General features: G+C 44.1%; 1 protein-coding gene across 1 annotated transcript in view; it reads right to left on the reverse strand.

The window, feature by feature from the left end:
* Positions 1 to 619: 619 nt before the first annotated feature.
* The window catches only part of rspo3 (R-spondin 3), a 75,942-nt gene continuing 63,236 nt past the window's right edge, over positions 620 to 13,325 (reverse strand). The window contains exon 5 of the mRNA XM_067984579.1: positions 620 to 1,488. Within this exon, the coding sequence (XP_067840680.1) occupies positions 1,283 to 1,488 (206 nt within the window). The 3' untranslated portion in view covers positions 620 to 1,282. The remainder of the gene's footprint in view (positions 1,489 to 13,325) is intronic.

Here is a 13,325-nt window from a genome sequence, read left to right on the forward strand (position 1 = left end):
GAAAATGTAGAAAATGAGAATTATTTATATGAGAAGCATGAAATTGTACTGTGTGATATTAGCGATAAATGCATTCATAGGTTGATATAAAATATTTCTGTCTGCATTTAAAATGCCTTCATCAAAAGCAGCATACAAAGGAAGTTCATACTAAAACACTAACATTTTATTTACTAATATCACACAATGTGATTTCAACTGAAAATAAATAACTTCAAACATTTTTCTTGAGTTCTTTTGAAACATTGAATTTCTCCACTAATTGTCACTTTGATATTTGTAATATTTATTTTTCCTATTAATTGTAATTTTTCAATTAAAAACTGAACAGCATCTGTAATTTTTTTTAAAAATGAAAATGAAAAAACCTACCAGTATTATGCTACTGACAAGTACACCTGTTCTATTTCGCCGTTACCGAGTTCTTGTCAGCAATGTGTAACAAATTAAAGAGCTAGATTTGAATAACGGGCGTTCCTAACATTCCAGTCAATCAAAATGTTTCCTGATGTATATGCAATAAACTAGTAAATAAATAATAATAATTCCCAAAACTATATACTATAATGCTACACGTAGAAGGATATTCATGTCATAAACATATACTCTGAGAACTCAGTAAAGGAAATATATTTTTTTATTTGAAATACAGGTGCTTTTAAGCAGTTTAGTGGCATCTGTTGACAACAATGACACTAGCTCGGGTGTGTGCACTGTTTCTTACAGAGGTCATAAACGGAAACTTAAAAACAATACTTTAAAAGAAAGGTAACAGTTGGTTCTCCAGGCTTCAAATGACATTTATTACATTCCTCTATATTACAAGGCAGCAATCTGTTAATAATTAAAAGAAAAAAGAAAAAAAGATCCTGTTGTCATTTTATACAGAAACCAGAACATGCACAAATGCATATCACATTTGATGAGGAAACTCCGACGCAGAAGCTAAAGACTTCCCTTAATATGGAATAGCTTTTCTCAGCATAATTGGCTCTTTTTTAACCCTTAAAGGGCTAGTCATGATATTTGTTGTGCTAACCATCTGGAGTTCCAATTTATTCGGTAGGGCAGGGGTTAATTATGCATAATGTTGTATAAACTTAGGTACATCTACACTTTCGGCTTCAACTGAAGTCCTTGAAATGATTAGCAGTGTCCATGAAGGTCAGGAATAAGGATTAGAAGTAGGAATCCAGCGCTGGATCCATTATACAGTGCACTTCTATAGGTTAGCTTGTTAATACATAGCAGCATCAGAAATCTCAGCAACCAAGTGAGGCTTTTAGTGAACAGTGCTCACTGTTGTGGGTATCTGTTTCTTATTCTGCCCTCTTCGTTTCTTGTTTTCAGGCTTTTCTTTCCTTACTCGTTCTTCTCTGTTGTCTTTATTTTCTTTGCCCCTACTGCTGACTTTAGCTTGTTTGCCTTGCATTGCTTCTTTATTGCCTTCTTTTGTTGATTTATTTTTCTTCTCTTTGCCCTTAGTTCCTAAGATAAAAGTGCACAGATTAAGTATCAATAATCCAACTTAAAGTTAAGAACACAAGAAAGCATAGAATAAGAAAAAGTTATTTGGTATGTCCTTTATCAGACCATGTAGAATCTGCTCTATCATGGACTCTACTCAACCCATTTCATATCCTGAGGAAGATAAATGTAAATCAAGTAAAACTTCAGAATACCTATCAAGACTTTAATCCTACATCACACATCCTAACCTAGTTAAACCAGATAAATACATTTGTTTTGGTCTGCATCCTACCTGTTGTGGATCTCAATGCTTTAAATGCATTTTAGTCCAATGGATTAATAAAGTATTGACTGCTGGTTTTGGGCCATGAAGTAAAACATCTCCAGCGCAATCAAGTATTCAACAATGAGTTTAGCTAATGAGCATCATAACTACCATTGCTTAAGGGCAGTATAACAATGACCTTAACATATGGGCAGTACAACATGTTCTTGATCACTTCCGACATCCCTGGTCAGTAACTTATCACAGCAGCCCTTCTCTACAGTTGTTATTATTTATAATATTCAGTGGCTGGATCAAGAGCTGCAGCAGAAGTGGTTTTAGACCAGATTGCCTCTGCCCCATGCCCCTTCCTGGCTGGAAAAGGTGCAAGGGGTGTGAATAAGAGTAAAATGCCCCCTTCTGCTGCTGGAAAAAAAGAAGGCATGTAAACAAAGGTATTAAATGTTATTTGTATTGTGAAATAAATGTTTGCAAATATACCTCAAATCAGGCAGTGCAAAATAACTATGGTGAACAGCTGTCAGATCTTTTTAAAAGAAAAGTTGAAAAAAGATCATGTATGGCCCACATCTCGTGGAAAAAGAACCCAAATACCTTGATGATTAATCAACAAAGCATGAAACTCAGACATAGCCAAAGAGTTATTGTTTGACATTTTCTTATAATGAAGATATTACATTTCACAGCTGCACTACAAAAAAGGGGAAAAAAATGTCAAACACAATGAATGGCACATCCTGAGGCCCTCGGGTGCATTTCGGCATTTCTTAGTTATTGATGATAAAAGGACCCTGAGATCATTGCACTTCTGACTTTTAGTATGTTGCAAACTATTTAGAGCAGTCGAGATAAAGGGGAGGGTTTTTTGTCGTAGCCGATATGTCTTTGTCCTCCGCATGAATCCTATCAGCTGGGGAATGCATGCTTCCTTCCTCTTTTTTTCTTTTCCATTTCCATTCTGACTGTTCAAACTAACTACGTCTCTATCATAGTCATTGTGAAACAGCTTTGAAATCCTGTAATACTTCTATATTGTTTCAAGAATGTAAGGCTCAAAGTTTACTTTTAGCAAGCTGCAGCTGTGGATTGCACATTGAGAAAGACCCCTATAAGTACTGCAAACACAATTGACTCAAGACTGCTATTTGTACAGTGAAAGCATAATTTCAGTGCATGTGATGTTCAAATATTCCTTTGGGAGTCAGGGTTTCCCCCCAATTTTTTTCCCTCTACTCATGCACTCTCGTACCTCACACAAGTGGCCATTTTTAAGATATGAGTCTATTTCCTCACACATGAGAAATTTGATATTACAATAGCATGATACAGAACCATTTAGCCTATGACAGTTCCAGATTCAGTCCCTGGTCAATGCTGAGTTAGCTGAGGCAGGTGTTGGGGCACTAGAATTCGCCTCACTGCCTCCAGACTAGAGAGGGTGAAAATCAGCCAAAGCTTTTGCTCAATTGAATGGCTCCATGCCCAACTTTCCTTCCTTGCCTGGCCAGATTATGCCATCTTACCAGCATAACCTCAGAGGCAATTCGGGACCCATTTCTCTTCATAGAACAGTTTGAAGACACTCCATTGTGACCAGAAACACCTGAGGCTGCTGAATGCTGAGCCAACATATTTTGCCATTAATGATCAAGTGCTTCTTGGCTCATTAAAGTCCTGAATCCCACTATGCCTTGGAGGTTGAGCATAGTACTGAGTCTAGACATTGCTTGAAAGTATCTATTAATTCCCTAAAACTACAATTATCTATTCTCACCCCCTTGAGTATCCCTATCATCATCTTCCTAAACCTGTCTGCAATCCCTATCTTCATCTCCTTCACCCCCATTTGGATTCCCTATCCTCATCTCTTTCACTCCCTCTGCAATCCATGTCCTTGTCTCCCTCTTCCCCTCTGGAATCAGTCACTTTCACCTCCAGAGGTGAGGTGAGAGTGACTGCCCTTGACGTCAAGGCAGAATGTGGCACCAAAGAGCCTTAGTAAACCTGAAGCCAATGAGGATCAGGGGGAAAACTTTCCAGTGGCTGGAGTCATACCTGGCACAAAGGAAGATGGTTGTGGTTGTTGGAGGCCAATCATCTCAGCCCCAGGACATCACTGCAGGAGTTCCTCAGGGCAGCGTCCTATGCCCAACTATCTTCAGCTGCTTCATCAATGGTCTTCCCTTCATCATAAGGTCAGAAGTGGGGATGTTCGCTGATGATTGCACAGTGTTCTGCTACATTCGCAATTCCTCAGATAATGAAGCAGTCCATGCCCACGTGCAGCAAGACCTGGACAATATCCAGGCTTGGGCTGATAAGTGGTAAGTAACATTCGTGCCACGTAAGTGCCAGTCAATGACCATCTCCAACAAGAGAGAGTTTAAGCATCTCCCCTTAACATACAATGGCATTACCATCACCGAATCCCCTACTGTCAAGATCCAGGGGATCACCGGAAACTCAACTGGACCAATCATATAAACGCCATGGCTACCAGAGCAGGTCAGAGGTGAGTGCCTCATTTCCAGACTCCCCATAGCCTCTCCACTGCCTACATGGCAATAATCAGGAGTGTGATGGAATACTCTCCACCTGCCTGGATGCATGCAGCTGCAACAACACTCAAAGCTCGACACCATCCAGGACAAAGCAGCCCGCTTGATCAGCGGCCGATCCACCACCTTAAACATCAACTCCCTAAACCACCAGCACACCATGGCTGTAGTGTGTACTATCTACAGGAGGCACTGCAGCAACTCGCCAAATTTTCTTCAACAGCACCTCCAAAACCCCAACCCCACCACCTAGAAGGACAAGGGCAGCAGGTGAATGGGAACACCATCAACTCCAAGTTCCCCTCCAAGTCACACACTATCTTGACTTGGACATATATCACCATTTTTTTGTCGTCACTGGATCAAAATCCTGGAACTCCCTACCTAACAGCAATGTGGGTGTGCCTTCACCACATGGACTGCAGCGATTCAAGAAGAAGGCTTACCACCACCTTCTCAAGGATAACTAGGGATGGCCTTGCCAGCGATATCCATGTCCCGAGAATTAATTTTTAAAAATCCTTTTCCTCCTCTTCACCATCTCCTCTCCAATCCATTTCCCCTCCAGTATCTTACCTCATCTGTTACTCGCCTACTACTTGTCCATTCAGATAATTCTACATATGAGGTCTTAGCTTTTACAAATAGGGAATACAATACAAAAAGAGTTAATTCTAAAACTGTACAAATCATTGGTTGGGCTGCAGTTCAAATATTAGGTCCGATCTTCCTCTCCTGGCATTGTCCGGGAGCAATTAGAACAGATCACCCCAGATGCGCACTCCACCAGGCCCAGGATCAGTGCCCAAACTTGCTTTCAGTCCTTGGTGGTGCAATTTTGACTGCAGCAATAAAGAGCAAAGGAGGTCTGGGCGCATCCTGGGCCTTTAAGGCACAAGCACCATTAAAAGGGCAGGCACAATTAAAGCCCCATGGGAAAGCCAGAAGAATTTTTTTTTTGTATATAATGGGGTAGGATTATTACCTGCAAATCTTCTGACAAAGAATGGTAAGTTTTTTAATGAATGTACGTGTGCAAGAAGCTATGAATTGCATGTTGGTGGTCTTCACGATTATTTAAAGCTTGTGTACCCTGTAAATGAATTTGTGCTGCTGTATCATGGCTGGTATGGCAGCAACATCCCAAGTAGCAGTTCAGATGATCCTGCAGTCTGCCTTGGAGGGAGCTGGTAAGAGGGTGGCACTGTGCTACCAAGCAGTAGATGGAGGAACAGGGAAAACAAGTGCAGGTATGAAGAATGATGCTGCAGGAATAGGCGGAGGGTACTCCTCTTTTTATTCCAGGTGGCACAGATCTGGTTTATGGTCAGGGTGAGGAGGTTTCCTCCAGTGCGGTAGGGAAACAGATATTTACGGCTCAGGAGAGGACAAGGGGAATGACTTCAGCAGCTGTTAAAGGAGCTTTTGGTTGTTTCCCCGTTGTCTGTGACCAAATAAACCATAATCACAAAAGGTGGGGGGGCGGGGGGGGGGGGGGGGGCACAACACTAAACATGGTCTCCATCGATAAGTTTAAAAGACTAACAGCATTCTGCAACAAGAACAGAAGCAGCAAAATATTTTTGCATTCAAAATGCCAAAAATAAAGACTTCTCTTGGCAATAGCAACCTGCATTTTAAGACAGATAGCAGTGAAACAGCAACTCTGTAATCAGTAATGCCAGGTTTTTGCCTCTGAACTTCAGCCGATGCCATTACAGGAAGTTTGAGTGCAGAGGTCTCTGATGTTCATTACACTACTTTGCATTATTGGGCCAACTTCACGTGCAGTCAGGTGGCAGACACCATAAAGTTCATGTGTGGTGCTATTCAAGAGAAAAATGAAGGCACTCAGGTGCGCTCCAGCTGCCTGATGCCCAAGTGACTCCCATATGAACATCAGGCAGTCGGAACGCACCCTTCCTGCACCTGCAATGACCTGAACCTGCTTGTATTTCTAGGTTCAGGTCATTATCATGCCTGGGTGTGGGGGGTGGGGGGATAGGAAATTGACCCAATGAAGTCTTCATTAAAGAAATGTGCACAAGATTCTCTGAACAGTTACTGACTGTACAAAGCCTGTAACTGATGCCATGTGGATTAGAAAGTGAAAAAAAACATGTAGCCAACTTTAATGATACAAGTTCTGTGGGCATACCAAGATTCAAATGGCTCTGGCCTTCCTTGTCACTTGAGGAATATTAGTGTTGAAAGTAACGATCAGGTAAGCTTATTGCTCGCTTCATGTTAAGGCCATTGAGCCCAGCTGCACACAGACCTGCTAAGGAATTAACTTTGGAGGTAACCTGAAATGGTGATTGTGAAACTTGTTGCCAGTTTGTGCCAAGCTGCAATTAGTTTATCCCAGTTTCTTCATAACCCTTGGTTTTAGGTCATTCCATCATGTTCAAAACTCTTTTCTGTTTTTTTTGTCTGCACTTCTGACCATGCATTCATGCATGTGGCAATTTCTGCCAGGTTTTGAAGGACACACTAGTTTTAGCATGTTGGATACCTCTGCGAAATAACTTGGCTGCATTCCTCATTACTTCAACTCACTTACACTATTTTTGGAATCTGGAGCTGCTACTACTCTCTATGAGTTTTCAGCATTGAGATCATTATATCCAAGCCTCACTGCTTTCTGAGAATCTTTATGGGGCTAATTAGAAAACATCGGGGCCAATTTTCATCCACCCTGTTTTAGGATGTTAACAGGATGGACGAGGTTGGGAAATCAGCTCCAACGGATTCCTGCTTGTTTTCGGCTCTGCTGAATCTTCCAGTCAGGCCTGGGATGGGCATATGAAGACCCTGTTTGAAGTCGGTGGGAGCTTCATTAACATATGTAAAAGGGGTCAGGGAAGGATGCTGCTCCATCTTCCAGCTCGTAAATATTGGATGCTAAGTCCACAATATGTCAATAAAATCCGATGGAAAGGACTTGAGATTTTACAGGTAAGTATTCAGTCCTTTTAAAGGCCCATCTTGTATTTATTTTTTCTAGCTGCCACTTAGGCTTTCATGAGACATTGTACCAATTGTAATTACTTTGTTTTGCCCTGAGCTCCAGAGGCTTTGCTATTGCTGGCATGTTCAAAGGAAGAGCAGTTGTTGTGGATTGATGACGGGTGGGTCAGACTACCCGAGAACTGCTTCATGTCCTCCCAGCAGCACCCGTACCCCTGCATCTGCAGACAGCGGTGAAGTTACCTCACTTCGGTAATCAGTGTGTTGGTGGAGGCTTCTTTTCCCTAAGGAAGCTATGCCAGCAGACCCTCGGTGACATGATAATGAGATGTGAATGCCTGACTAACCATGCTGCTAGCAGGTTCTTCAGAAGCATCCCAATCACAATGTGTCATGCCGTACGTGGTACTGCAAGAAAGAAGGCATACAAGGGTAATCAGGAGCCAGCATTGCCTGTTTGGCCACGCCAGTCAAGATGTCACCAACTATTTCTGCAGGCCCTGGCAGACCTATCTGGGAATGACCATGGGAACATGCCTCCTCAGGATCAGCGGAGGAGCAGACGTCGAGCTGTGCCATTTCCTGTAGGACACCTGCAGCTACCATGCAGCAAAGGCTTTGCAAGGACAGTAATGGTCAGCTGCGACCTATGACTTGGCTGCATCTTCTTGCAGGTATGCTGCAGTGCTGACCTATGAGAACTCTCCTTCCAACTCATGCAGTAGAAGCCATCAAAGAGGAGGCCAGGTGATGGACTGTGCCGTGCTGTCACTTGTCTGCAGACTTATGCCTGCACCTAGAGGTCCATTTCCATTTATCTTGGTCGACCACTTTTTAATCTCATGCCCCTTCAGCCTTGACGAAGGATGCTAATGGTTTGAGATGCCTTTTAAAATTCTCCAGACGATTTCTAAATTTTTCTTCCCCTGTTTGTGACACCCGCCTTTAATTGTCCTATCGCTATAAATTTGACTTATAATGTTCCTCTTTCTACTAGTGGTGTAATTTCTTGACCCATCTGATTTTGCCGCTGGAGCTGTGAATCATTAGGCAAATGAGGTTCGACAGTCGAATTGAATGCTATTTAAACATGAGCTTCAGACGGGTCTTAAAGCAGTGCAAACCAATTTTGATCTGACTCACACCCAAATTGTAAAATTAGGTATCAGCCTTGATTTGCTTAATTAGTAACACTCTTGCCTCTGAGTGAAAAGGTCATGGGTTCAAGCCCCCTCATTATGAGCACATAGGCTGGCAATTCAGTGCAGTACTGAGGCAGTGCAACACTGTTTGAGGTGCTGTTTTTCAGATGCAGGGGTTAAATTGAATAACCTCTGAAAACGGGCACGAGGAGTACGGTACGCTATTAACCCGCGCCCGTTCATAGCTATGGGCAGCCAGCGCTACCTGCGCTGTTGATTGGCTGCACGCATCAGCAGGAGGCCCCAACATCGCGAGTGGCTCGTGCTTCTTAAAGGCAATCTGCACGTCTTAAAGGGGAGGTGCATTGTGGCTGCAAGAAGTGATGGGAGTTGTTTCAAAACTGAATCTGTGCTGTGATACTTTGAAAAATGGCTGCCTCTGGGAGACAACGTGCACCAGGGTTCTCTGATGATGTACTGGAGGCCTTGGTGCAAGAGGTGGAGAGAAGGAGGGACATCCTATATCCGCGGGGGGGGGGCGGGGGGGAGGCCCTCCAGACATATGCTCAAGAGGCAGTGGGAGGAAGTAGCAGATGAGGTAAATGCCAGGAGCAGAGCTCCAAGAACATGGATGCAGTGCAGGAAGAAGTTCGATGATTTAACACGAGTTGTCAGGGTGGGCGAGTTCAAGTTTCAAGTGGCGTATCCTACCAACTACACCACTAGCCTCATCCACTGCTCAATTCACTGCACCCTCATCACCCACCTATCAACAATCTCTTTCAATCAGTACTCAACCATTCAAATCATATGCTTTATCTCACCTTCACACATTTAGCACTGTTGCAAGCCTCACACCCACAATTCACAGTTCACACACACTGGTAGCTATTCAAATATGACAGCCACATCACCCAAACATCTTGTAGGACTCTCACTGACACACTTCCCGCTTTCTTGCAGGAGAAGATGGCACATAACAGGAGGCAGCAGGTGGCAGTGGCTCCATGGATCATGAACCTGCTGTCCTCACTCAGGATGACAGCATTCCTGTCAGCCGGCCAGCCCACTTCCTGTAGAGTATTGATGCTTTATCCAAGTATAGGAAACCTCCAAAAACAGGTACAAATGCAGCAGCAGCCAGAAGAAATAATCCAGCAACTAACCTGTAACTCCTGCACGATCCCTTTAAATACCGCTGGTGGGGGTCCTTCATGCCCTTTAAGCCATGTTCAGTTGTACGAGGTTAATACAGTGCATTGGATGGTGTGTGGAGTTCCAAAATAGCAGCAGACCCTTTAAATCAGTGTTGCATACTGATCCGCGTCATAATCTCCCTACTCTGTAAGCTGCCGGCGGTCAATAGGCATGTGCAGCAAATCCCTTTACCAAGATGGCACCCTGCGCGCTTCCCGTCGGAAGTGTGTGTGCTCATCTCGGACCCCATTGTCAAGGCTTAGTTGGCCGTGTACTGCCTGAAAAATGGGCTCTAAAAGGCCCAATTTCACCCCTGCGATGTTTAACTGAAGCCCCATTTGCCCCCTCAGGTGGATGTAAACGATCCTATGGCACTATTCAAAGACGAGCAGGGGAATTCCCCCAGTGTACTGGCTAAACTTATCCCTCAACCAGTATCACTAAAACAGATAATCTGGTCATTTATCTCATTGGTGTTCATGGGACCTTGCTGTGCGCAAATTGGTTGCTGTGTTTCCCAGCATTAGAACAGTAACTACAGGGCTGATTTTAACTCTCTCTGCCTGGCAGAAACAGGGCAGTAGTGGAGTTAAAATTGAGGTAGTCGACTTACCACTCCGATCCCTACCCCTGCTGCTGCCTTTTTAACTCGGACCTTCCGCTGGGAGGTCCAGGTGCCTGCCTGAATCAGGCGGGAACCTCATTAATCTAATGGAGTCTAATTTTAACGACCTACTGAGTGCTCCTCTGGTCTCCAGAAGAATAATGTAGGCCACTGCTGTCCTGGGCTCCCTCCTCCGCGATCGCCAGCAGCCCCACCCCTGCCTCCACCTTGCTGGCCAGGTTGGCTCCTGGGCCGCCCAATGTTGCAGCAGCACACCCATTCAAAGCGCTCAGCTCATTGGTGGCATGTTAACGAGGCCCGGGCCTCCCGCCGGAGGGATTAGACGGCCGGCCCACACACTCCGCCAGGTGGCCACCTGATAGTTAAAATCATTCCTTCCACTTCAAAAGACTTCATTGGTTGTGAACACTTTGGGATATCATGATGTCAAGAAAGGTACCATATAAATGCAAGTTCTTTCTTCCTTTAATATCATTTGCATCTCAGTATGAATGCAAAAACACACAGATCCACAGAACTGAATTTTAAAGAAATCATACATTAGTCATAATACATAGTATGATGCATCACACATGCAGAGAAACACATATAAAGGATGAAATTTAGAAGACAATGAAGGTCCAATGGTGGAGGTCCCATTCATGGCCCACCTGGACCATACCCTCTCACCCCCCTACCCCCCCAATTAGTTCCTCCACCCCAGAAAGATGGCAGAGAATCGTCAGCCCCCCACTACCTACTGAACCAACAGCAAACTCCAAACCACCTCTCTGCTGCCACTAACCATGATTCCGACTCTTCTCTTTACAGCCTACAGCACTCACTAAGAAGCACCTTCAACCTTGCCTTCGTGCAGTGCTATATAACTGTATGCGGTTATTTGTACACCCGTGTATGCATAAATAACAGCGGCGCTGTATTAGAGATGGTTCAGATGCTGTTCAGATCTTTTGCTTCTTAGGTAGCAATAATAACCTTGAATTCAATTATTATCCCAATTTCAAAGTGCTCCACTAGATAGCGCACTTGCAACATTATAAACTGTTTGCCCCTGTCCAAAGTCAGAGTAAGATCACACTCCCTTCTCTTAACTGTCTAGACAGCTACCAGGACTTTACATATTATGAATGGATGGCTGCCAGCCAGCCCTCCAGCTGCCTATGTCTGGCCCCACTCATGGGGCACTTGTTGCCTCAAAACATTAATCATCCTTGTACCTACTGTTCAGTTGAAGGGCTCACTCATTTATGCAGATGAAAAATGAAGTTAAACTCATACATTTGAAAGAATCATGCAGAAGAAATTTTGGGTAGCATTACAGTTTTTTTACATTTTGATTTTAGAAGAAAAATAAACAACAACAGCAGTAACTGCTCTGGAAACGGATGTGCAAGTTATGCTTCGTAGAGGCTGTACATTCTGCAGCATCAACTTTTACAGTGTGACATTAATAGTTTCATAATATATAGAAGTCATGATTTCCTCTGTTATAATCACTAATATAAATTCTAATATTATCACGTGTCAAATGTCTATTGTTCTTGTAACAAATACATTGCAATTCATACGAAATTCCTCCATGCACTACTTAAGTGCATTTGTTAACTTGTTTTGTTACAAATACCAGTGAGAACAATTTCAATCCTCATACTTCTAGAATGTGTTATATGGCACCAACACATCCTGGAGTTTAGGTCATGTTAATTACGGGAGTGGCTTCACTCTCACTCTCACAATTTATGACAAAGGGGCAAAGACTCAGGATTATCAGTAGAGGAAAATGTTTTCACATTATTAGAGCGTGGAATGGTTACTGAAACTATAACATAATTTAAAAGGGAATTTTTTTTTTATTCGTTCATGGGATGTGGGCGTCGCTGGCGAGGCCGGCATTTATTGCCCATCCCTAATTGCCCTTGAGAAGGTGGTGGTGAGCCGCCTTCTTGAACCGCTGCAGTTCGTGTGGTGAAGGTTCTCCCACAGTGCTGTTAGGAAGGGAGTTCCAGGATTTTGACCCAGCGAAAATGAAGGAACGGCGATATATTTCCAAGTTGGGATGGTGTGTGACTTAGGGGAACGAGCAGGTGGTGTTGTTCCCATGTACCTGCTGCCCTTGTCCTTCTAAATGGTAGAGGTCGTGGGTATGGGAGGTGCTGTCGAAGAAGCCTTGGCAAGTTGCTGCAGTGCATCCTGTGGATGGTACACACTGCAGCCCCGGTCCGCCGGTGGTGAAGGGAGTGAATGTTTAGGGTGGTGGATGGGGTGCCAATCAAGCGGGCTGCTTTGTCCTGGATGGTGTCGAGCTTCTTGAGTGTTGTTGGAGCTGCACTCATCCAGGCAAGTGGAGAGTATTCCATCACACTCCTGACTTGTGCCTTGTAGATGGTGGAAAGGCTTTGGGGAGTCAGGAGGTGAGTCACTCGCCACAGAATACCCAGCCTCTGACCTGCTCTTGTAGCCACATTATTTATATGGCTGGTCCAGTTAAGTTTCTGGTCAATGGTGACCCTCAGGATGTTGATGGTGGGGGATTCGGCGATGGTAATGCTGTTGAATGTCAAGGGGAGGTGGTTAGACTCTCTTGTTGGAGATGGTCATTGCCTGGCACTTGTCTGGCGCGAATGTTACTTGCCACTTATCAGCCCAAGCCTGGATGTTGTCCAGATCTTGCTGCATGCGGGCACAGACTGCTTCATTATCTGAGGGATTGCGAATGGAACTGGACAGTGTGCAGTCATCAGCGAACATCCCCATTTCTGACCTTATGATGAAAGGAAGGTCATTGATGAAGCAGCTGAAGATGGTTGGGCTTAGGACACTGCCCTGAGGAACTCCTGCGGCAATGTCCTGGGGCTGAGATGATTGGCCTCCAACAACCACCACCATCTTCTTTTGTGCTAGGTATGACTCCAGCCACTGGAGAGTTTTCCCCCTGATTCCCATTGACTTCAATTTTATTAGGTCTCCTTGGTGCCACACTCAGTCAAATGCTGCCTTGATGTCAAGGGCAGTCACTCTCACCTCACCTCTGGAATTCAGCTCTTTTGTCCATGTTTGGACCAAGGCTGTAATGAGGT

The sequence above is a fragment of the Heptranchias perlo genome, chromosome 5 (genome assembly GCF_035084215.1).
Source record: "Heptranchias perlo isolate sHepPer1 chromosome 5, sHepPer1.hap1, whole genome shotgun sequence".
NCBI classification, from domain to species: domain Eukaryota; kingdom Metazoa; phylum Chordata; class Chondrichthyes; order Hexanchiformes; family Hexanchidae; genus Heptranchias; species Heptranchias perlo.